This window comes from Diuraphis noxia, unplaced genomic scaffold (genome assembly GCF_037042655.1).
Source record: "Diuraphis noxia isolate RWA-SAM2 unplaced genomic scaffold, SU_Dnox_SAM2 contig0002, whole genome shotgun sequence".
Taxonomy (NCBI): Eukaryota; Metazoa; Arthropoda; class Insecta; order Hemiptera; family Aphididae; genus Diuraphis; species Diuraphis noxia.
Window position 1 is genome coordinate 39,360,122 of NW_028301712.1, and position 23,927 is coordinate 39,384,048.

A 23,927-nucleotide genomic window follows, 5' to 3' on the forward strand; every position below is an offset into this window, starting at 1 on the left:
TTATTGATTTAAATAAAGTAAAATTGTAATAGGTTGTTAAAAGAATCTAAGTGCATACGATCATTTTTAATTTAAAAATATATTAGTTGTAGTAAGAATGTATTTAAATAAATTTGTATTCTTTTTAACACATTACCAGTATAAAAGTTAATAGGTACTATATTATCGCAATTTATGTAAAATTAAATTATTAATAACAACATAATAAATATAACGTTTTTTTCTTAATGTATTTATAATTTATTATAAACTAATATGATCATATAATAATATACATTCATAACAATACTATACATAATTACAACAACAAATAATATAAATAATAACTTTTACATGCTCGGCAGCTTCCAAGGAAATCCTATGCTGCTGCTGCAACGACCAAAACGATTTCTTCTTCCACGGATTCCGTCTCAAATGTTTTATCTGAATTTATTTCCAATTTTAACTCTTTAATTACCCCACTAATCAATCTCCTTACGGAGATCGTTAACAAACGTTTCTGACCGTAGCGATTGGGTTTTTGTTTTTCTCCTATTTATTTTTTTATTGTTTATCAGACTATATCTACAATTTAATTATCTACATTACTTTAGTTTATTTATATAATTTGTTATCTCATCTATATTGTACACATTTTGTATAGGCTAACGCCGTGCCTACGTGAATCCGGCGAGTGCGGCGAAAAACATTAAAACAATTGTTATTAACAGCTTGTATTTCGACGCATCGGATGCACCGCACTGCGCGGAACAGCATAGTCAGAATAGAATTCGTTCGCACTCGCCGCACTGACCAGGATTCACGTAGGACACGGCGTAACGGCTAACCATAACATCATTAATTTTATATGCCATATTTATATTGTAATATTGTTGTGCCATAATAGTCGATGACTGAAGGCTAATAATAATAATAAAAAAAAAAAAACTTTTATATAAATATCTATTATAATATATACAATTAATGAAAAAATTCAATTCATGACCATAGAATAATAAAATATTCATAAAATGGGTAATAAGTAGAAACTTTGATTTACCACAACGCATCGCATGGGCCATCTTCTCTCCAGAGTTATATTTTTGGCAAACTAGAGGTTTTGTTAAAGTCGTCTGGTTTGAAAAAAAATCTATCGTGAAAATAATCTCCAGTTATACGTATAGTTTTCGTAGACGATAGACCGACATATTGCATGTGTACCGTGTAGGTTCTTTGTACAATTTCCAACGTGTAATCCTCTACTCCGACTTTTGGTCTTAGTATTTTACTGCAATAAACATATGCATCAGTGTACCGTCATACTCATCGATGTGTATTATATAATATAAATAAGTATATAAAAATAAAAAATGAATGCAAATCATTGATGCCCATTGCCCGGCATTGCAGTTATATATTTGGAAAATCGTAAAATAAATAAAGATTACACAAAGTACCAACGTAAATAACTTAGGTTAAATTACATCTGGACTATTTTGCATTAAGATTCCAACGCAAGTTACTGGTTCTTATACATTTGGGGTGCAAGTAGACAGCGTATTATACTTTACTACTTAGTATTTATATTATTATTATATAATATCGTACATAAAATGCACCACAGTAATAATCAGTCATCTGTATCGCGAGCGCGTTTAGAAAACATTTAAAATTCCGTGTTTAATCAACAATTATGTGTTTGGAATTGTCTGTAGGCTGCAGTATTGTGCGTGTAGAGTGCAAGTGATCACCATTATTATAGGAACTATTATTGTTATTGTGTTCAGTTATGGTAATATAACACGCGATCCGATAAGATTTAAGAGTGTTATTCAGATATTCAAACGCGCATACTATGCCACAACCTCGCGATCATATAAATCCTATAGTCTTTGATGTCGATGTGAAAAATAAATAAAATAAAATAAGTTTTCTTTTTCATCGTGCAAGTACTACCAATGAAATATGTCAATATCAAATGTCCACCCCCTATTTTTCTTAAGTCACTAAGCTCTGGATAAATACAACCTACCTCCCCCAACCCCCCACCCCTCAAAAAAAAAAATTCTAAATACTTCATTGATGAAAATATGAATAACATAGAACTACATAGAACTCGTAGAATAAACAAAAGCGATACTTACATTTATAAGCCATAATACCCCATAATTAATTTACTAACCTTAACTATTTTATTTTATAGTTAAATTTATACAAAAAAACGGTGAAAATTTTTAGGACGAAATAAGTAGGTGGATATTATTAATGATGAAAAAACGGGTTTTGTGACGTCTTTCCATGTTAAAATTTATAATTTATAATAAGACAACTGTTTACTTGAATTTTAAAGATATTTTATATTAATAACCAGATGCTTTTTAAATATACTTTAAATATTCATTTTAACGTTGACCTTTTTATATTAAAAGTTCTATCATCAGATAGGTTCTGCCGGTAAAACTGGTATATGACTTTGACACTAGGTATTATACATGTAATATATATTATATTATAACATTTATAACTATAATTTCAATTTGATGAATTTGATTCAGTAAACATATACCTACTTAGGTGCTTCAGTCCACGAACACACACACGCATATATGGCACTAAATCTTTTTAAGTTTAAATTATAAAAATCAAAATTCCTTGAGTTTTCAAATCGTATATAATTTTAGGATATGGTATGCAATCGACAGCAATAAAAAAAAAAAAATAGAAACTAGTAAGGTGATGAAAAATCTTCTTACATTCACTGCAGGCTATATTACCATCATGGGCGCAACTAGGGTAAAATTTATGGGAATGCTAAAATCTAAAGCACAATACGAGAACCCCCCCCCCCTTGTTTTAAAATCAGAAGTGCTACTGTCACCGATAATGTAAAAAATCGGTACAGAAAATTTGGGAGTGCTAAGCACTCCCAAGCCCCCCCCTAGTTGCGCCCATGATTACCATGATGTCATTGATGTACATAATATAATATATATTATAATAATATTCTATTAGATCACTGTTGATTCATTAAATGCTTATAGTAATTATTTATACGACCCGGTAGAAGTATAATTAAGCATAAAATGATTGAGGATATACCTTTATAGCAAGACGATTGAGCATAGAATATTTATTATAAATTTATATATATATATACATATATATGAATCAATAATAATTATACATTTTAATATTATATTATATTCTCTAAAAATTCTATGACCTTGAATACGTGTTTATGATAACAATATATGAAGAAATTTGATTTAATATTATAATTTCATGTAAAAAATAAAAAAAAATTCAAGTATTCTAATATAAATTGTAAAATTCACCAATAATTACTATATGTAAGTCGGATCTCCTTATGGGGGAACGGTCTTGGGTAAAAGCGTGAGTGTAACCATTGAGGTCTTATATTTAGTATATATATATATATATTTTATTTATATTAATAAACAGACAATAATTCTTCATTGTCGAGGAACATCACATTATAAAAATCGTGTTAGGTCGTGTTAATTTTTAAGTTATATATCTATTTATTAGCCGTTAGCAGTAGGTATATCAGTACACAATATGTTATTCGAGACTCAGGTTTTGGTTAATTTAACTATTTAGTTTCTCAAAACCATTCGGGTTGTATTAGTTTATTATAAACTGTTTATACATTTTGAATTATTTAAGGTTTCTGGTTTAGTGTCCCAATTTCCCATAGGTTAATTCGGGTGAAAATCCTTTATCTAAAATGTGACTATATTATATTGTACATATGAAATTAAATTTAAAAATACAAATTACCCAAGGCCTCTATAATATATATATCTAGTACCCGGAACTAATTGAAATCTTAATTATTTAAGTATCTGAAGTAGCTTATTAGAGGTACCTTAAATTTTAAGCGAGCGCAATATGTTTTCAGTGGTGTGATTCAGATATTAAAGGCATCTCATTGTATCACATGGTTAATACTACAGTTATTTATGTTAAAGGTACATTTATTAATCCTGATTTTATGATTTTTAGTTCATTTTATATATTAATAAAAAAATACGCAAGGAGATATAATTATGAAATTATTCTTATAAACATAGATATCCGATATTTTCTTCCCGCATAATACACACAATTAACGTTTACAATTATTATAATATTTATCATAGAATCTTTTGTTCTTTTCAAAATATTTCAACCATCGATATTATATAGGCACCTTTATACATAAAATATGATAAATTATATTATATACTTTATATTGTATAGGAATTTATTGATTTCCAATCGTTTATGTGTTAACAATGGAACTCTAAACATTGTATAAAAAATACCATTTATATTTTTCCAGTCCATTGTCAAACTCTCTAGAAAACAAGAAGAGCGTAAAAATGTTCACCCTTTTTAGTCTCTAAGGATTTTCAAGACCGCCCTCTTTGGTGTCGCCTATTGAAAATTATAAAATAGTATTTATAAAGAAAGTGACATCCATTGCTGTATTTTGTCTCTTATCTAATGTATACATATATCATTTTGCTAGAATTAGTAGCATTTTTATTCTTATAAACACTATTTATTTGTTCAAAGCTTTTAAAGTTTAAGAATATTCCTCATGAATATTACCTATAATAATGTAAAGAATACTCATATTTATTATTATTATTAAGAACAACTGGAAAACAACTTTTATGTTGTATGATATAATAGTGTTTACTGTGTCTCCTCTTATTTTATGATTTTAACCTTGATGTGATCGATTATAGAATTAGAGGCGATCGCCTAACTCTCTATTTTATCCTACAGTTTGGAACATCGAAACGGGTTATTGTCACTAAGTTAAAGAAAAGATATAGGTACGCGTAAATCTAAAATATTAGACATATTTTAATATAATTTTCATTATCAAATCTTCCAAAAATATAAATATTTAGGACTCAGGTATATTAGTTGTATAAAATGTATATTGTGTACCAACACTGTGTATTATGTTTAATAGCCTATAAAAAAATTAATTGTATTTGTACCATGAATAATTCAATGATTTCTTCGTGACGAGATATTTTAAACTATGATATAGTTTCATTAGAAAACCATTGGATTATACTTGGAACTCAAATAATAATTTAGTGCCAAAAAATTTGACTTTCAAAATCTGGCTCTTAATATATCCGCAGTATATGCTATTTGAATAACATATATAATAATTATATATGTTTTATCATTTAAGTATGTATATTTTATCATTTTTATCACTTAAAACGGTTAAGCATAATATTTAGAATACTTCATTAAGTATTGATAATACTACAAATGTATGCATTGCATTGTATATTTTGTTCTACTTAAAATACCTACAATTTTACTATTCATTTTCAAATTGGCGTATGCTAAATACAATTTAAGAACCAAATTATTTTAAAGAGATAATTTTAATTTAAAAATGCATATAAATAGTTATCTAACTGGTTAATTATGATATATTACTCAATTATTTTCAAAATAACAATTTTTTAATTATTAATAATAATAATAATACCACGTTAGTCGTTAAGTACATTACTTAAAAAAAATATATATCTTTTTCGACTTCGCCTTCCTCCCGCAACTATTTGGAGTCAGATACTTAAAAAAAAAATCTCTATATATTATATATATACATATTTATAATAATAATTTTAAAATAAATTGAAAAAATATTTCATCTAATTACCAGTGAATTAAATATATAGATATTAATATTACGTACTTATAAATGTAAATTAAATACCTAATCATCTCATCTTCGTTTATCTAAATAAACAAACATTTTTTCTTAAAATCGATTTTCTTTATTCACTATAATTTTTAGTTAATACTGCTGAGTAGTAAATAAAAAATCTGAGGTTTACAAATTACAATATTTAATAATTTTTTTTTTTAATTTTCTAATCAACAAAAAAAAAATTGATCTTTTTAAAGCTATTTTTGTCATTATAATATTATTAATAGTCTAGGATATTATTCTTTATGGGAAATAGGTTGGTAAATAATTTTTCATTCAACACTGTTATTGACAGGTACATCAAGTCTACGTAATTTAGTATTTGCTCATTTTGACGACTACCTACCCCGTTAGCTCAAAAAATATTAAACATTACATTAATTCTTTGGTAATATAAATGTATTATAAATAAAACCGTCTGTATATAAACAGCTAGTATATGTAAAACAACACCTGTGTTCAATGTAGACCAAACAAAGGCAAATGGCATATGCTAGCAAAAAAAAGTATTTTTAAATGATAATAATATATCGTACATAACTCATGTTGAAAAATAAGCCGCACAATAAATAAAATCGTTATAAATGTATGAACACTGTAAATATAGTTAGTTGTTTAAATATGTTATAATTATATGTTGAAATTCTGCAGGTCACAAAGATTAATAAAAATAAGCTACCTAGCCCCATGTAAAAGTAATTTAGACAATAACCTACAAGCCTAATATATTATCATAATGTATAATGGTATACAACAAGTTGTACAATGTTGGACTTTTTCGCAACAAACATGTGTTGGGTTTACTTCTTATAAGCTTATTTGAAGCAAACAATGTTCACGAAATTTGGTCTTCAGTAAATTATATGTTTGAAATTATGTTTTATGATGTATAGAAATATACTGTCTTAAATTTTGTGCTTTGACCCATAAAAATCGTTTTATATTTGAATATGTGTTTTTTTTATTTATTCAACTTTTTTTTTTTTTATTATAGACACTAAAATACTAAATTATTTATTATGATCTATGGACAACATCAAATGATTATGTAATGTGATAATATCTAATAACTTAAAAATTAAAATCCAAAAAAGTTATAAAATCTAAGAATTAAAAAATCAATATTTTCGTCATTCTGTTAAATACTTAGACATCTACTACCGCATATATAATATGAATAGAAATTTAATTCCATTATCAGTGCTATGAATGTTATAGATTTAAAAATGTGAATATATTATGAACATAATTTAAAAATCACTTTGTTCTACTGCAACATAGTAGAAATAATTCTAATGACAGTGTTTCATCTGCGCAATTGACATTTTGTGGTTGTACTAAGTTCAAATGCAATTAGGTATTGTTTAAATATAACCCATTAAATTGTATTTTTGCACATAATTCGGACACACGACCGGATATATAAAAATGTATTAATGGCAAATTTAACTAGATTTTATAAATAACTTGTGTTTATTTTTACAGATTTTTAATATATAGTTATTTAAGTCCAAAGTTTTATTTCATTTGTGTAGCTAAACTGTGACGTTATATTTTCTTTGACATCAACCCGCGATCATTATACAAAGGCAAATTTTTCTCGACATATATTATTATGTAGACATATTAATACAAGTCTTAGTTCATCCTTCATCGTTATAGCAATACGACGATTTTATTACGCGTAAGTACATTTAAATGAACTTCGAATTGAGTTGCACAACAATATTATTTTTTTGCTGTTTTTTAAGCATGTCTCTTCCCACGCGACTGTCCGCCCAATGGTAATTACGTCATTGCAGTGCACGAGCGTGTTAGTTTTATTTTCGACCCATCACCCTATCCGGAAGGGATCTGGAAACTGAAAACGGCCAATTTACGAGACCGAACCGAAACGTTAAATTACATTTTTATCAAATTACTAGTCTCAACTTTATATTTAATAACATTTTAGGTGTATAAAATAGGTACAAACGTGCAAGCGCATGAAACAGTGGACGTCATAAATGTATATTACGCTTTCAGAATAAGCTTTTTAATCTCTGGCTGTAGACAAAAAATAGAACTTCAAACATATAATCATTGCAAGAGGCCATGATGAATTAAATGATGATATTTGGCTTATTGAAATTAAATATAGTCAAGTGCCTAATCCCATTTTAAAAATAATCATAATACATTTGATCTATGCAGTTGTAAATGTAAAACGATAATTGCGATACCAAAATGATTTTAAAAAAAGTATTTTTTATAAGAGTATAAATGTTCTACCTACGTGAAAGTATACAATAAGTACAGATGTACAATGTTTATAAATATGTATATGACGTATTGGTACCAAAATCGTGATACATCTAGGTACCTATACTGCAATAGAAAATAGTTCATTGCATAGATTCGGTATGATATTATAGGTACATAATATATAGGTATGCATATAAGATAATTGTGGGTATACTAAACAGATAGAAAAATAATAATTGAGTATATTTTTTTGGAGAAAAAGCTAATAAGGCAGTTTAATCTATACGATACCATATTATTTATTATGTATATCTATTATTATATAAAGTATATATATTATATATTGGTACACATCCGTTAACCATATGAAGTACGAACAGTATAACTAATTTTAAACATAATGTAAGTTAAATATTAAGGTAAACACGTCATATATGGAACGAAAATTGAAGACAATAAGGTTTATTGCTTCTAGTTAGAAATAAATCTGAAATGAACTTCTCAAGAACTGAAATTTAATATACATTATATATATTAAGGTTAAATTTTGTAGCACTAATAAGGAAGTGGGTTACATGGCATCAATTTTCGGTACGAATAAAAGCGAGTAAAAAGCGATATAAATAATGTCAAAAATGAACTAAAAAGTGCATTAAAATTGGCTATTGTTGCTAAGAAACGCTAAAAACCGCACAACAAACCTGGTTGAGTACAAAATAGTATTATATCATTAATTATTGTTGTGGTTAATTAGACTTGTGTTATATAGGTAATTATTTCCATAAAACAGCTGCATAGATTAGAATATGAACTTATTCGCGTCGTATAAGGATCTATATTTAATTTATTTTTATAATAGGTATGTGTTTCCGTTTTTAATTTTAAACTATTTCCGTTTTTTCTCAAACTTGTCGATATAAATCAAATATACTAGTCATTATATTATATTTGATATTTTAGCAAAGATTTTAGATTATAGTTTTTAAACAAAGTTTAAATAATTCTATGATTAAATACTTATATGTAAGATGAGGTACCTATAATCTACACACTCTTGTTTGCTCAAAAATCATTTATATTGTTGTATATTGAAATACAAAATTAAGTATTTTACTAAATTTAATTGTCGTATATATAATTAATTAAAGGTAATTTTAGAAATTGTTTTTTATTTTGTTCGTACTGTTCATTTATATAAAGTAAAAATATTTAGGAATTGGTTTTTAAAAAAAATGTTGATACCTAGATATAATCTATATAATATATAACATATGGTTATTTAGTATTGGTATCTATACGATATCGATATTAAAATTTTACTTATGTTAAAGTAGTAATGCTATACTAAATGTTACCTAGTTATAAATGTTTAAAATATCTACAACAGGTTTTAAGTCCAATCAACATAAATCATTAATATATATATATACTATTAACATTTCAAAATAGGTAGGTATGTGGCCGTGGGTTTCTGAGGAGAATATAAGTAAAAAAATAAAAAAATAAAAATATAAATAAACGTAAGTAAAAAGATGGTTTAATCAATTATTATTTATTACTAAACCCACGTTATTCCATTTATGTTATTTTAGCTTTATTAGAGAGTTAAACATATTCATTGCAAAGAATTTAATTTTACTACTATGAATAATTTTAGCATGATAGTTTTAACTTTCTAACATATAAAGGTTTACAAGATTTCATAACACAATTGATACATATTCAACTCAAAATTCGATGAAAGTTTTATATTAACTTCTTGAATTCGCTCTCCACTATATTATACTTAGACACTTAGTCGTTGATAAACAATGGTGATTAAATATTAATGAATTAAAAAAAGAATTCTAAAAATCTCACGTTTTTATGATAGTATTCTATGAATTAAGTTTTAAGTTTAAAATATAAAACCGTAATTATAAAATTTGATTTTAAATTAACTCGACTGAAACTCGTTGTTTATTTTGCTACTCAAATGTTTAAACAAGTAAAAATTAAAATAATTATACGTAAAACACGACTTGATGATTATTCACGAAATATCAATTATTCCAAACATAATGGTAATATTATGTATATAACTCTAATTACATTTCACGAAACCTTTAATGTTTTGTTTGATGGTTAGATTTCAATTGATTTCGATTATTCTGTGATTTATTAAAAAAAAAAACCCTGTATTTAGTATTCGGAAAATCATCAATTTATTAGCTTGTGACACCAATACAAATTTTAAAATAAGCCTCCGAAGGTTGTGTATTGTATTGAAGAAAATAATAGTATAAGTAATTGATGTCTTATTCTGCCACGACTTGCCCAATGCTCAATAATTCTTCTTTTGTAGTGACAATAATAAATGTATGAATATTATTTAAATAGCCGATTGTCGATCTTAATATAAATAAATATTTTATAAACGCACAGGTATACGATTAGTATTGAGTATAACAAGAATAAGTTTGTGGTATATATATTTGAATTATTGCATAAATTATATACTTAACGCATCTAATTTCTTATGGTAATGTTACTAATCTATAGACTATTGACTAAAGGCAACGTTCCTACGTATATGGTACTTATCAAGGATACATAATATATGATAATAATTTTTGACGCGTATTAAGAAAGTTTAAATTTAAGCTCCGATAGTATTTACTATCGCCTCGAGTTCTTTGACCATCGGAGGTGGATACGATGTGTATATATATTATATATTACACAGTATCGATTCCATTTAATAGCAATGTAGGTATTGTATTATGATCGTCTTGGATTTTATTTATTTTTTCAATATTTTTATACTTAGGTATACACCCATTATTTTAAATAAAATGTTATTATGCTCCACTAGCTCCACTAAGCCGATCAAAAAAAAAAACAAAAAAATAAGAATATTAGGTATCCCGTCACACTTGTATATTAAAAGTAGCACTGCGGAATTCTACACATAGACTTATAATAGTAATAACAACTTATTATAAGCTTATGGTTCTACATGTCGTCGCAATATTCCGATTGACAGTTTTGAGTTTTTATTAAACTCATAACCATAAGACACAATCGTGAGAATAATCATTACATTATTTACGACTCGAGTTTAAAACACGCACGGAGTAAGACCGTTCTCTTTCATTCGTCTGCATAGTATTATAATATTATATAGGTGTACATATTTTAATGTCGTTGACGCGTATTTATCGCACCGCGCCATATATAATAGGTAGTATACTACAGATTGTATAATTTCTTTTGTTAGTAAATTTAAAAGAACGAGAAGAAAACGTGGAAAGAAATACGGAAACCGTAATAGCAGCCAGCTCACAACAGACAACACTTTTTGTTAGAAGACGAACTATTACTCGTGTGTCCCTCGTCGAGTACTCATACCTTCCTTTGCGTGTATATTATAATTATTATTACTATTGATCACGAAACGCCGTGACCTGGTCAGATAAGAAAATTCGGTCACAATAACCACGCCCGGGTACTCCGGTTAATTTTGTTATTATTTTTTTACTATTATTGTTGTTATTTATTTATATAAATATTTTTTCACCAACATCATTCAGTTTACTTTAGAAAATAATGTTAATCTTGTTTACGTAGTGACGTGACCATAAAAATACGAGGCTATACAATCGGAGATGATTATCTATACCTATTGTTTTCAATAAACAGTTTTAAATATATTATATAATATTATTATTATGTTTGGTTTTCAGAGTTTCGTTCGGCAGTTCAAAAGGATCTATGGTTGAGACATTGATATACGATAGCCCTCCTGTCCAAGAAGATACATTGGATATAAGTGATATCGACGACTCTGACGGGTAAGTTTAATTTTGATTATTACTCGTATTTGAAATTTACTCTAAATAAATGTTATAAATATTAGGAAATTATTTAATTATCCTGGAAAATTAAATCAATCTTTGTTTATCACACAATCTGTGGAAATAACGATAGTTCAGTGTTCTGCTCTATCACAATTATTTAACTAAAAAGGGAATGGTTTTTGAAAAATCTAAGTATAAAGACACATTCAGGGCTAATCGTAATAATCGTATAGACCATAGAAAAAATGTTAAAAGAAACATTTTTCTTGTTCGTGCATGTAAAAACTGTAAAATTAGGGGAAATACTTAGAAAATATTAGGCGTCTCTAGGGACCTTTTAACAATAATCGTTGTATTCCCCTTTGAAAATAAGTTTAATGTTCTTGATGTCTATAAAAAGCTCTTATTCTCGGAAATGTACCTGCAGTCGATTAAGTTGTATTAATTACTTAATTTTAACGTAAATGGGATTCAAAATATTTTTGCAACGGATATTAGCGAAACAAATATTTATCGTTTGTAAGCAATGTATTTCAATATATATTTCAAATATCATAATAATTACTACGTTATATACTACCGTACAATTACTTAACGGGAAACAAGGAAATCTAAACAAAAATATGAAATTTATTTCATTTAAACTTGCTTAGGTGTTTCTTGTCGACTTATTGCTCTAAACTTTGTATTTCATACATTCATTTAGGTAGTTTTTTTTTAAATTTATGTAAAAGCTGTAAACAAGTTAAGTCATTAATATATATTTTATTACTGTAGTATATATTCAACATTTAAACTCTCCTCCATTGGTTAACCTTTAATGGTAAATATACAATTAAAATTATTTAATGATATTCAATTTATTTTAATTATTTTTTGTCGTGCTTTTCATTCAATTACCCATTACACGCGAACAATTAGACTTAATAACATTTTATTAAATGTGATAAATACGGCTATTTCTGCAATACTAATCCATATTTATATTGATGTTGGTGAGATTATAGTATTATCAAAAGAAAATAATGCTTTTACATTGTTAAAAAATGTAATACAGATAATGAATTAAATTCATAACATTTTGTCTAACACAAACCTTAATCAATTAAATACATAATATATTGATAAGATAAATTGCAAGTGTTTAATCATCTTTTGAATAAATATATTATTATCATTAAAAATGATTACCTGTGTGTACAAATACATTCCCTATAAATAGCCGCAATGCTCATTATACTGCATGCGTTTCACTTTATATTTATGGTTAGGTATTTAATGTACGTTTTGAAATGATTCGCAAAACTAAACGTATAGGTACAAATTGATATAACATAATGTAATCTTTATCTATATAATATTAGGTAAGTTATTTTATCGATAGCGCAATGTAATGTTGTGATTAAAAAAAAATTGGCTATCGAGCTGGTTTTATGCGTGCATTGAAAATAGACATAAATATAACATGCAACTGACCATCCACTTACTAAAAATTAAAAATCTAATTACCATAGTTTTTTACGTGCAATTTGTTATTCAAACGTTCAGGTATAAACTATTCTACATTTAACAACCTAAATAATTACTTTTTTTTTAACTGAAAACTGAAGTTAATATAATTTTTTTTAATTATCTATTATTATTATAAGTCCGTTAAGACCATCTTACTATATACCATAATACCCTAATCCTCTCGTCTCTATTCTTATTATGTTAGTATACTAAAATAGCCAATTGAACCAGTTTTTAAACATGGTTAAAATAATATTTAGGTACAATATTTACCTACATATTTGACTAAATAATATGTGAGTATAATATAAAAATAATAATCCTAAAAAATGAATATTTTAGTAAAATATTTGATTTAGAATTCTTCATATTTAGATAAAATATTATACACAACATTTTTAAATATTTTTGTATTTTATATGATAATAATCAGTGTACCTAGGTTTGTTTAGATTATGTTTTAATTTAAACTAATATTGCATTATAAAATCCATTCATAGTTCATTAAAAACTTCGTGCATTATCCTATTATATCTAGTACCATTTAGGGAAGACCACCCACTTAGTGAGCGGACGTGCTTTAGTTTGTACCGAGAAAAAATGGTGAACAATTATCATACTTGAAATGCCCTTTTATGCTATTAATAATGAAAAAAAAAACTTTAATATAATGCGTCAAATAAAATAATTTTAACTTTAAAGCGATATGTGTACGTAAGAACGATTTAGCGTGACAGAGAAACAATAACAATAGGTTAACAACAATAAGTTCGTTGCGTTTTGGTCGATCGAAATCGTCGTCCGTTGCACATCAGTACATCACTCTCGAAAAAGTGCAACAGGGCAGTAGTGCGAAACACTCGTTGTGAGCGATGACGGTTTACACACGTGCGAGAATTTAATATTATTATACGTAATTATAAATAATAATAAAGTATACAAAGCAAGTCGAATATTGGCCGACAACGCCGAATAGTGCGGCGCCCGTCGGAGTGGCAACACTGTGGGCCGGTGGCAGCCGCCGAATCCTCTGGTTCTCTCCCCGGTCCCGTCCCTCACGACAATCGCACCAGTGATGCCTAGCCGTTATTCGTGGTGCGCGTACGCCATTCATAACCGACTCCCGTGCAGCAGTCGTGCTGACAGCCGATAGTGACGACGACCTCAACAATAGTACATCTGATGCACTCGGCTATTGTCATCGTCTACTCCGGATAACCGCCGTTCCGCGATCGTTTTTCATATTCCGCGCGCCTAGAAGTCTACGATCGTTTTTCTTCATTATCATCGTTACGTATTTTTTTTGTTAATATTATTGTTATTAAAAATTATTTAAGATCGCTCGCGTCTTTTGTGAGCTCTTTCGGCTGGTCACGCCCACGATCCCCACGAATCAATACGACGACCGCGGGATAGCGCCACCGAGGAATCCCGTGACCACCATATAGGTGAGTGTGTTGTTGTTTGTGTTTTGGGTCGGTTTGTTTACGTTTATGCCGCGCGAAGAAGATCCCTTTGAGCAGCCGCCGCCGGACTCCCGTGACGCACGACCGTTACGCAGCGGCGTACACGGAATGGGGTGGGAAGGGTTGTATTTACAAAAAATATGTATTATTAACATTTTATCGGATTAATACATTATAACGTTTTTATATTATATTGAACAAATAAGCCTTAAGTGGGTTTTAAACAACCCTCAGCCACAGTATTATACGACACTTTGGTGTGAGGGTTACGAAAGTGTCGATGCGATAATTATTACGGTGATGATGTCATTAGGAAGCCGGTTCGACCGGTTTACGCGCAAGCTATAATAATATACTATATAGTAAGCGTTATTTAACAACCTTGCGAGCGAAACACATACCTAGTACAGTAGTACCTACCCACATATTATTATTATCAGCTGCAATATGCAAAAAGCAAAAGTCCCGTAAATGGAAACATACTTTCACCTCGCATCCTACCTAGCTATACCTATGCCGAAGACAAATCGAAAAAAGGTCCGACGCGATAACTCGCCAAACGGGAATTGTTTTTCAATTGGGTCGAATTTTGGCGCGCAAACAGCACGGCCGCCTTGTTTTCGTATGGATTTAGATGCACAAATCGGTTTTACAACTTTTCACGGCGTGTGTGCGCGCCGCCGTGAGGCACGTACCGCGTAACAGTCGACAAGGTCAAATTCCTAGTGTTCTACAGCCAGCCTCGCGTTTATTATTACCGTATAATATTTATATGACTCGTGTTGTTCTATTCTGTCTGTATGTTAATTAACCTCCACCAGTGAGCTCTGACGATTATGCCGCCTAAACCGTCCGCCCGACACAAATACCCATTTAATAGTAGTTATGATCAGCCCACGCCGACGCAGCCGTATGGCTTAACAATTACTATTATACTATACATTGAGCTCTGCACTCATTAAACAAAATGTATATAATATTAAATACTGACAATCGCATTTTCCGCTGGAAGTTTAGTATTAAATTGTTCGCGTGAATATCATTCCGAAATTACGATATAGAGACAGGGTTTATAGTTAAGTCTTATTCCGTTAAAATGTGGTGCGATCGCCACTGTCGAGGGCCATGTGGTAGCGATTCACCGTTCCGTTATGCTCTGGAGACCTTGGAGGCACATTCGTGTGGTTTTGGACGAGGTCCAATTTGGATACGGTCCATTTGAATTTTTTTTAAATCGTGTTTATTCTCGCATTTCCTCCGGACGTCATCTGGAGAGAAGCGCGCACGCCTGGAGTTATAATTAGAGATGCAAATAGGTCAAACATCATAATATAATATTATAATACCCGTCAAAAACGTTGAGCCACGAGTACAATTGTTTTTCTATTTGTTTTCAGTACTGTTGCGTCCACTAAGGTCCGGGTGAGCTTTTTCGAATCCGAGAAACCGTGTGTGTTACCTTCACCGCCCAAATCATTGGAAATATTTGGCGACAGCACGATGACCACTTCAAGTCCTATTCTACAAAGGTCAAATGGCCACGTCCAAACACAGATTAGGTAAGTGAAGATAAATGTTGTATTAATGTTAGGCGGGTGTAATAGAACTCGGTCTAGTATATGAGTGTTTCGAACGTTCTAAGCGCGTTACATCATCATTGTGTACCATTATTTCAACAGAAGACAATACGTCGTGAAGTCCTGTGCAAATCCCATCATCTATTATTATAACGATTACTATTTTTATATAACAAGTGAATTCGTGGCCAATTTAAAATAGCTACCATTGTCCAGACGGTTGAACGACCCTCCCAGGGGCCTCCAATAGTATACGTGAGAAGTGTTCGCCAAACCATTTTTAAACTCGATGCTTGATATTACGCTCTAAAGTAATGACACACGACGCCCTAGACGCGGCAAAGACACGCTTTGATACGTTTTTAGTGTCTGCTGTCGAGGACATTTCGTTACGACCTCAAACAACGATTCGTTTTGCCAGAAGTCTAGTGTAGTAATATGTGGAGCTAATCATAAAATTTAGACGAAAAAAAAAACAAAAATATTATGACGCTATTTAAACGATGACAGCGACAATGCTGCTTTATTTTTAGGAGAAAAAGAATTAATTTTAATATTGATATTTAAGTATATTTTTCTAATATGGTGAGGTTTATATTTTTATGGTTTTATTGCAATATAAATCTCAATTTATTAAGTCGACAGGTACTTAGGAGCACTTATTGTGCATGGAATTTTTAAAATTACCTATATGCACAAGGAAAAAGGGTAAGAACGAATTTTATGCCGTACCATATGCCGCTTTTAATGAAATTAAACTTCTCAAGTATTCAATACAATTTTGCGTTTAAATCATTCTTTGACTAAGTAATTTAAATTATCTTTCGAAGTTAATTTTCAAATTTAATGGAATCTTCAAATATATATATATCATACATAGAGGCATACATAATATACAAATAGCCTCTAACCATATTGGAATAGCTTTAAAAAAGTACCAAATACCCAAAAAAAATTTATAGTTCCAAATTTGCGGGCGAATAACAAATTATTCATTTGAAATTAGGTAGTTGTAATTTTTATTGTTTTCATTATTTTATTTGATATAACACCTTAATTTTAGAGCTTTTATGTACACTAGCTATCTGTAATTCTGTAAATATGTACCTATATATTGACAAAAAAAAGTTATTGATGATGTCTAGTATAAAAATGTCCATGTTAATATGATATGAATTGAATTCGAAGATGAATGAAAGAGTTTTGTTTTAGAATGATGCAACAGTCTCATACACTCCGTAGTAAAAACAGCGATATAACTAGTATGGTTAATTAACAATTATAGTAATTTGTCTAATGAACGGTGAACATAATAAACCACCCGTAGTTAAAGTGAGGTTTCATTAATGTACCCGTATAGGTCAGTAGGACATGTGGAATTTTAAAATAAGCCAGTACTATGCAAAATAGTATTGGTATTGTAATTGTTTTGGACATCGGATTGGCCTGGGTATTGATAAGGTATTAAACGGCTGTCCGTTGTTCCGTCCTCGCGTCAACTTCCAATCACGTAGGTTGTAGGTAGTACTATAGTAGCTACACCTACGACTCGTAGGTATATTATTATTGTTATTCATATAACGTGTCAATGACGACCTGTCTGGAATATATTGTTTATCGATAACTTTTCTCCTGACCCACTTCATATCACTATATTATTGTCTACAAAACCACATCCGAAAACGCACACATCCCTTTGGGCCTACCTACCTTCCCATATTATACGCGTCGTAAAATCTGGAAATAACACTTCCCACCTGTAATATATTTACTAACCAGCACTATGAAAACGTCCTCTCCTCTCACCAGTTGTCTCTCTCTCTCTCTCACACACTCTCTCCAAGGCGAACTCCACTCCACTATACTATATTATGTGATACCGACAACGAGACGCCATCATAGCACAGCGCTACGTCACCTGCTCGTTTATTGTGTACACTGTACACACACGCACACATCGCACAAGTACGCCACAACAATCGATATCCGTTGCAGCGGTGTTCGCGGGGGCGGAAAGAAGGGGAAGAGCGGAGACTAACAGCAATAGCAGCAGCCACCGAATGTGCAATCATGCGCACATCGCGCTCGCGTTCGTTCGGCGTGGTAAAAAAAAAAGCCACGATCGTCGGCGGCTATTCGTTATCGATGTTGCGAGAGAGCCGGTGCAACAACGATACTATCGATTGTTCGTCGCCTCGACTCGGTATCCTAACAACGACGATTGTGAGAAGGGGACCACCGCGCGCGCGCGCGCGCGCACACCCACCGAGGCTCTCTTCAGTCCTCGTCAGTCCGTGTTTCCCACCGTTTCTGCGACTCACGCCGGTTTGTCGTTTTCGCGCCAGCGTTCACTCATCCTCGCCAAAAATAACAGATAACAGCGACAAACTTCACCCACGGCATGCCAACAAGTATGACCGCTTCTCATGGAGGCGTGCTGTACTACGTGGTCAAGGTGCCCAAGGACGACCCGACGCTGGACTACGTGTCGGCCACCGCTTCGCACAAGTACCTGGAGGAAAAGCGCACGCTGTCGCCGTTGAACTTGGAGTGAGAATTCGTCTTAAATAATTCACGATTTCGGCAACGAAACGACGGTGTTGATCCATAGGGTAAATCCGTTTTGCGATAAGTACAAAGTTTCGGAGAACGCCGCGAGATTTAAACGATTCAGAACTTTAATACTGAAAAATTACTTACAACAATTCATATATTGTTATTCAATTTAACGATATCTTAGAACCGCGCTGTTGCCGATAAAAATACAAAATACAAACAATTTGAACTGTTACAGTTTTTGTATACTTACACCACCGGCGTTTCACTAAATACGAGGTCTGATGTCGTATACTCCTCCTCATCACCCCCCCCCCCCCAAAGTCACGTTAAATTAAACCGCCTAACCACTGTAGTCACGATATACAGAGTGTAACCGACAATGACTTTCAAAACGTTCAACGAGACAACTGCAATTACTTTTTTTCGTGTTTTCTCACAAGCCAGAATATTGTATTATTATTATTATTATTATTATTATTATTATTATTACTATCTAAAACTATCGTATATAATATTATAATGGTTTGTTATTATATACGAATGTGATGTTCGTTTGTGTGTGACTGTAGTTTATAACATTATGCTGCTACTCGTATGTTATTCTGTTCGATACTTGGGGTGTCTAGATAAATTAAATATAGTTTTAGAGTTATCGTGCGAACAAAGTAAAACTAACATTTGATGGCCATATGCGCACAAGTTAAACTAATATGGATAGCAAATCAGCCTTTAAATTTTTCATGAATTTTTTGTTAATCGATTTATTTGAGGTTTTGGAAAACGTCCAATCGTATATGTGTTCATTTCAGTTTATATTTTGAAAGCTTTTAGCCTGTGGCTATAGCCGTTTTCATATGCCTGATTTTGGAAGTCAATACTTTGTTGACTACTTATACAATATAACTTTTTGATATCACACCATGCACCAATTATTATATTCTCTCTGTGTCAGTTTAACAGTGATAAATTTATTTTTTCTTATTTCGAGTGTTTTACACGATGATTGATGACAATTAGACGTGGGCGAGACCTTTTGCTGTCCAAAATCGCTGTACATTATTTTGAATGCCAAATGACGACCACACCTTTTTAAAGGTCAGCCTTCAAGCCGACAAAATTATCCCAAAGTTTTACGAGTATATAGGCTGATGGGTAAATTACGGCTGGCAGACTTTGGTTGTACTAATATTTTGTGACTTAACAATAGCATGACATTTTGTTGCGTTCCAAATCATTGAGAAAATTTCATAACAGTCATTTTAATTTATATAAAATTCTGTTTCATGATTTAACTATACCGTTTTATTTTCATCTTAGTATTCATTAATTTTATTTCTAATTTCGATTATAAATTTAATATTTACATAATTATTAACGAAATACCAATATCACGAACTCTTAAATATTAAAAGTGTTGGCTCTTACTGATTCTTAACGTAGGTACGACATCCGAATAGTTATTAGCTAGATTAGATATAGGTAAAGGGTACCTATGTAACAAATAACAATGTAATACCTACGTTTATTTTATTATGGTAAAATATTTTTATGTGGACATGTGTTTAAAACGTTTAAGTGTTCTTGTTGAAATTATGCATACCAGAAGTATATTAAGTACTAACCAATTGAGTGAATTAAGATAAGATAATAATTTATTAATTGTAATTCTATGAAATAACTATGTATTTTATGTTTTTATTTTGTTGTTTTCGCGTTCTTTCGTGTGAAAATAATAATTTACTTTCAAAAATACCATCTGCAAGTTGTAGTAGGCTCTTGAGATTGCGATATCGATGATATCATATTACAATATCTGCAGTTTAATGTCCTTTCATAATGCATATTGCATATTACTCCATCACGAATCGTATTTTTTGTCCAACAACAATATCCAATTTTCTCTTCGCTCTTCGGTTTTATAATGGTAAAATGCATTTTTGAAATGAATGTTTTGATAATAATTATACTAAACTAGCCGTACTCGTATATTATATAGTGTCGATGATCATCATTGTTAGCCATCATCGTATATGAGATTTTTCATGGACAACCATCACCATGGTTCAGTGAGCCGGTAATGGTCCGTGAACCTGATGCAGGTTCCCTCTGCTTCCTGCATGTTGTGCACCTTATTTTATAATGCACCGGCTAGCAAGTGTCACTGATGGAATTCCTGCAGCCTGTGATCGACTCGACGCGTTCTCTCTTATTTAAACTCACTAGACCACCTACGTAATATTATTATAGAGTGATATCAAAATATATTCTCACCGTTTCTATATTCCATTATATAACTGTCGTACCTCAACGCATGTATATTTGAATTTTATTTTACGCGTGTTTCAGTTCGGACGGTTGGGATAATCCTTTCAGACCCGACGGTGACCTGTCCAAAGAAGCTGACCAGATAGTCGAACTGATTAAAGAAGGCAAACCGATTACGCCTACGCCCACGAGCGCTACGTCGCCGCTGTTGCCGGACCACAGCTCGGACGTTAAGCACGACCAACAGCCGGTGACGTCCACGCCAACAAAGGCGAACGGAACGTGCAACGAAAAGAACGCGGTACCACCCAATGTGGAAGTCCAAAGAGGTAATTACACCCGACATGTAGCGACCTTTTTTAGATTGATAATTCTAGGTCGGCAGCTATCCGGTTAGACTTATAATAGATTTATTCATTTTAAATCTGGCAGTACAAAACGTATAAGGTATCATACCTAAGTAGTCATAAATTTATTTTAGATGTTTAATTTATAATGCAATCGATATAATTCTACTATTCTTAAACTATAATCACCATTTCTGAATTATCTGAAACTCGTATACTATCTTTGTTCGGTAATTTATTCACTTGATAGGAATAGTATAATATATAGGTATTGGAAGGTAAACTACTTGTGAATGAAAATCTAATGATTATTATTAAGTATTAATAAATTTATAATATTATAGCATTGATTGTTTAAAAATGCTTAACCACATGTTTATAGTCAATAGCATTGGCACCTAAACAAATTATAGCATATTATAAGTACCTTACAAAACTACGATAATACGTACATTTATATACAAGTCGTATACCCACTTCTTAAAAAATGCTGATACCTACTATACTTGAGATTACGATGAAAAAAAAAATGTATATTTATTACGGTAAAAAACCTTATAGGTAATTAAAGTGAACATAGTACATACAAGTAATATAAATATTTTCTAATGATTTTTATCTAATTGATAAAATAATTATGTTTTTTTTTTTGTTTCTTACCTACTTAGGAACTGTGATAAATGGAAACGAGCCTTCCCAAGTGGAACACGTAGTATTGAAGAAAAAACCAAAATGCAGGTGTTGTGTTATACAATAACATGCAACTGGATATACACACGTTTTTATTTCTACGTAAAACATAATCCAAAAATGCATAAACCAAAAAACAAGAACGTGCTGTACCTTATTCAGCTATGTTGTTCGTGAAATAATCACGTCCTCGCGATTCAAAATTATTTTTCAGAGCTATATTATTATATATATATATATATGTTTGTACCTATGTTTGTATTTATAAGTATATATAAAACTTTACAATTTGTATTATAAAAATAATGACTTTTCTATATAAATACCTGGTAATACGGTATAAATAAATGTCACATAGTTCCTTTTTATATATATTATGATATTTATTGATTAAAAAAAAAAAAAAAAAAAAAAAAAAAAATGTAATAGTATAGCAATATTGCTTGTGACATATTATATTATACTCGTGCATGTTATTTGGACAACTGTGGTTCGTAATGAAGACGGGGAAAGCGAAAAAATGTAAATTTTCACGCAGTCATACATATAGGCGCAAACGCACGCTCAAAAATTTCATTTTACGAATTCACAATAGGCAAATATATTTTTTCAGTAGCTAAACCCCTACTCTTTCTGTGATTATATATATTTTTTTTGTTTTGTTATTTATTTTTTATTTATTACTTGGCAGATATTGTTCTAGGGATTCAGCGAATTATAACATTTATTGTATACCATATAAATATATTTTGTAATTTTCATTTTCATTTATTGGGTAAAGGAAGAACGTTGTTACGGACTTGGAGTGTTCATTTAAATATTTTTCATTAAGTATGGAAATGTTGGAAACGAAATATTGACATTTAAAGTGTTGACATTATTTTAAATTGCTTTCACTATGACATCTTTTCGAATTAAACATTTACCCTAAAAATACTTATATCTAACTTGTTAAAAAAATTTTGTAACGATCAAATATTCGTTGCAAAAGATATCATTTTACAATAAACTTCATATTTTTTTTAATATACCATACTATGTAATTCATTATAAGAAAAGTACCTATTTAAATATTATGATTACTATAAACATGAATAATAATTTAAAACAAAATTCCAACATTTCCAATGTATAATTCTTAACAACTATGTATCGTTTCTGAACAATGTCATAATAATAAATATATTTGTACTTGAGTATCTATTGTATTGTATATTTTATTTGTTATGTTTTGAGAATCAATTGTCCTAATTGTATAAAAATTGTCGTGTAAAAAATCCAAAACCCATGTTTATATTTTAATATACGTATTTTACGTAGGTAACAGAAAAATATGTAATAGTAATTACCTGTGAAACTGTGTCGACCCAAAAATAGAATTTACTGAAATTATTATCTACGTCATACGTGAATTAATGAAAATCCCAAGAATGCGTAGTAAACAAAATTACTTTGTTAGAGAATCTACAATTAAATATGCGCTTTTATTAATAGGTATGTTTAATGTTTATTTCACGTAATTGCATAAAACAACTTTAGAAAAAAAATCAGGTAGAAGTCGTGTTGACGAATAAAAATGATCAATATTTGTATATGTATTCCTAAATACATTTTATGGCTGTAAATCGATTCAACATGAGTCGTGATGCGTTGCAAAATAGTTATAAATATTATTTCCTGACAAGTGAGTAGTT

At 30.2% G+C, this 23,927-nt stretch overlaps 1 protein-coding gene across 2 annotated transcripts in view; it reads left to right on the forward strand.

Moving 5' to 3' along the window:
• Positions 1-23,436, forward strand: part of LOC107164787 (uncharacterized) — a 44,353-nt gene extending 20,917 nt beyond the window's left edge. For both annotated transcript variants that reach the window (XM_089219136.1, XM_089219137.1), the window contains exons 3-6: positions 11,704-11,811; positions 16,193-16,354; positions 21,278-21,525; positions 22,212-23,436. In XM_089219136.1, coding sequence (XP_089075262.1) covers positions 11,704-11,811; positions 16,193-16,354; positions 21,278-21,525; positions 22,212-22,300 — 607 coding nt within the window. In that variant the 3' untranslated portion in view covers positions 22,301-23,436. The remainder of the gene's footprint in view (positions 1-11,703; positions 11,812-16,192; positions 16,355-21,277; positions 21,526-22,211) is intronic.
• Positions 23,437-23,927: the final 491 nt, after the last annotated feature.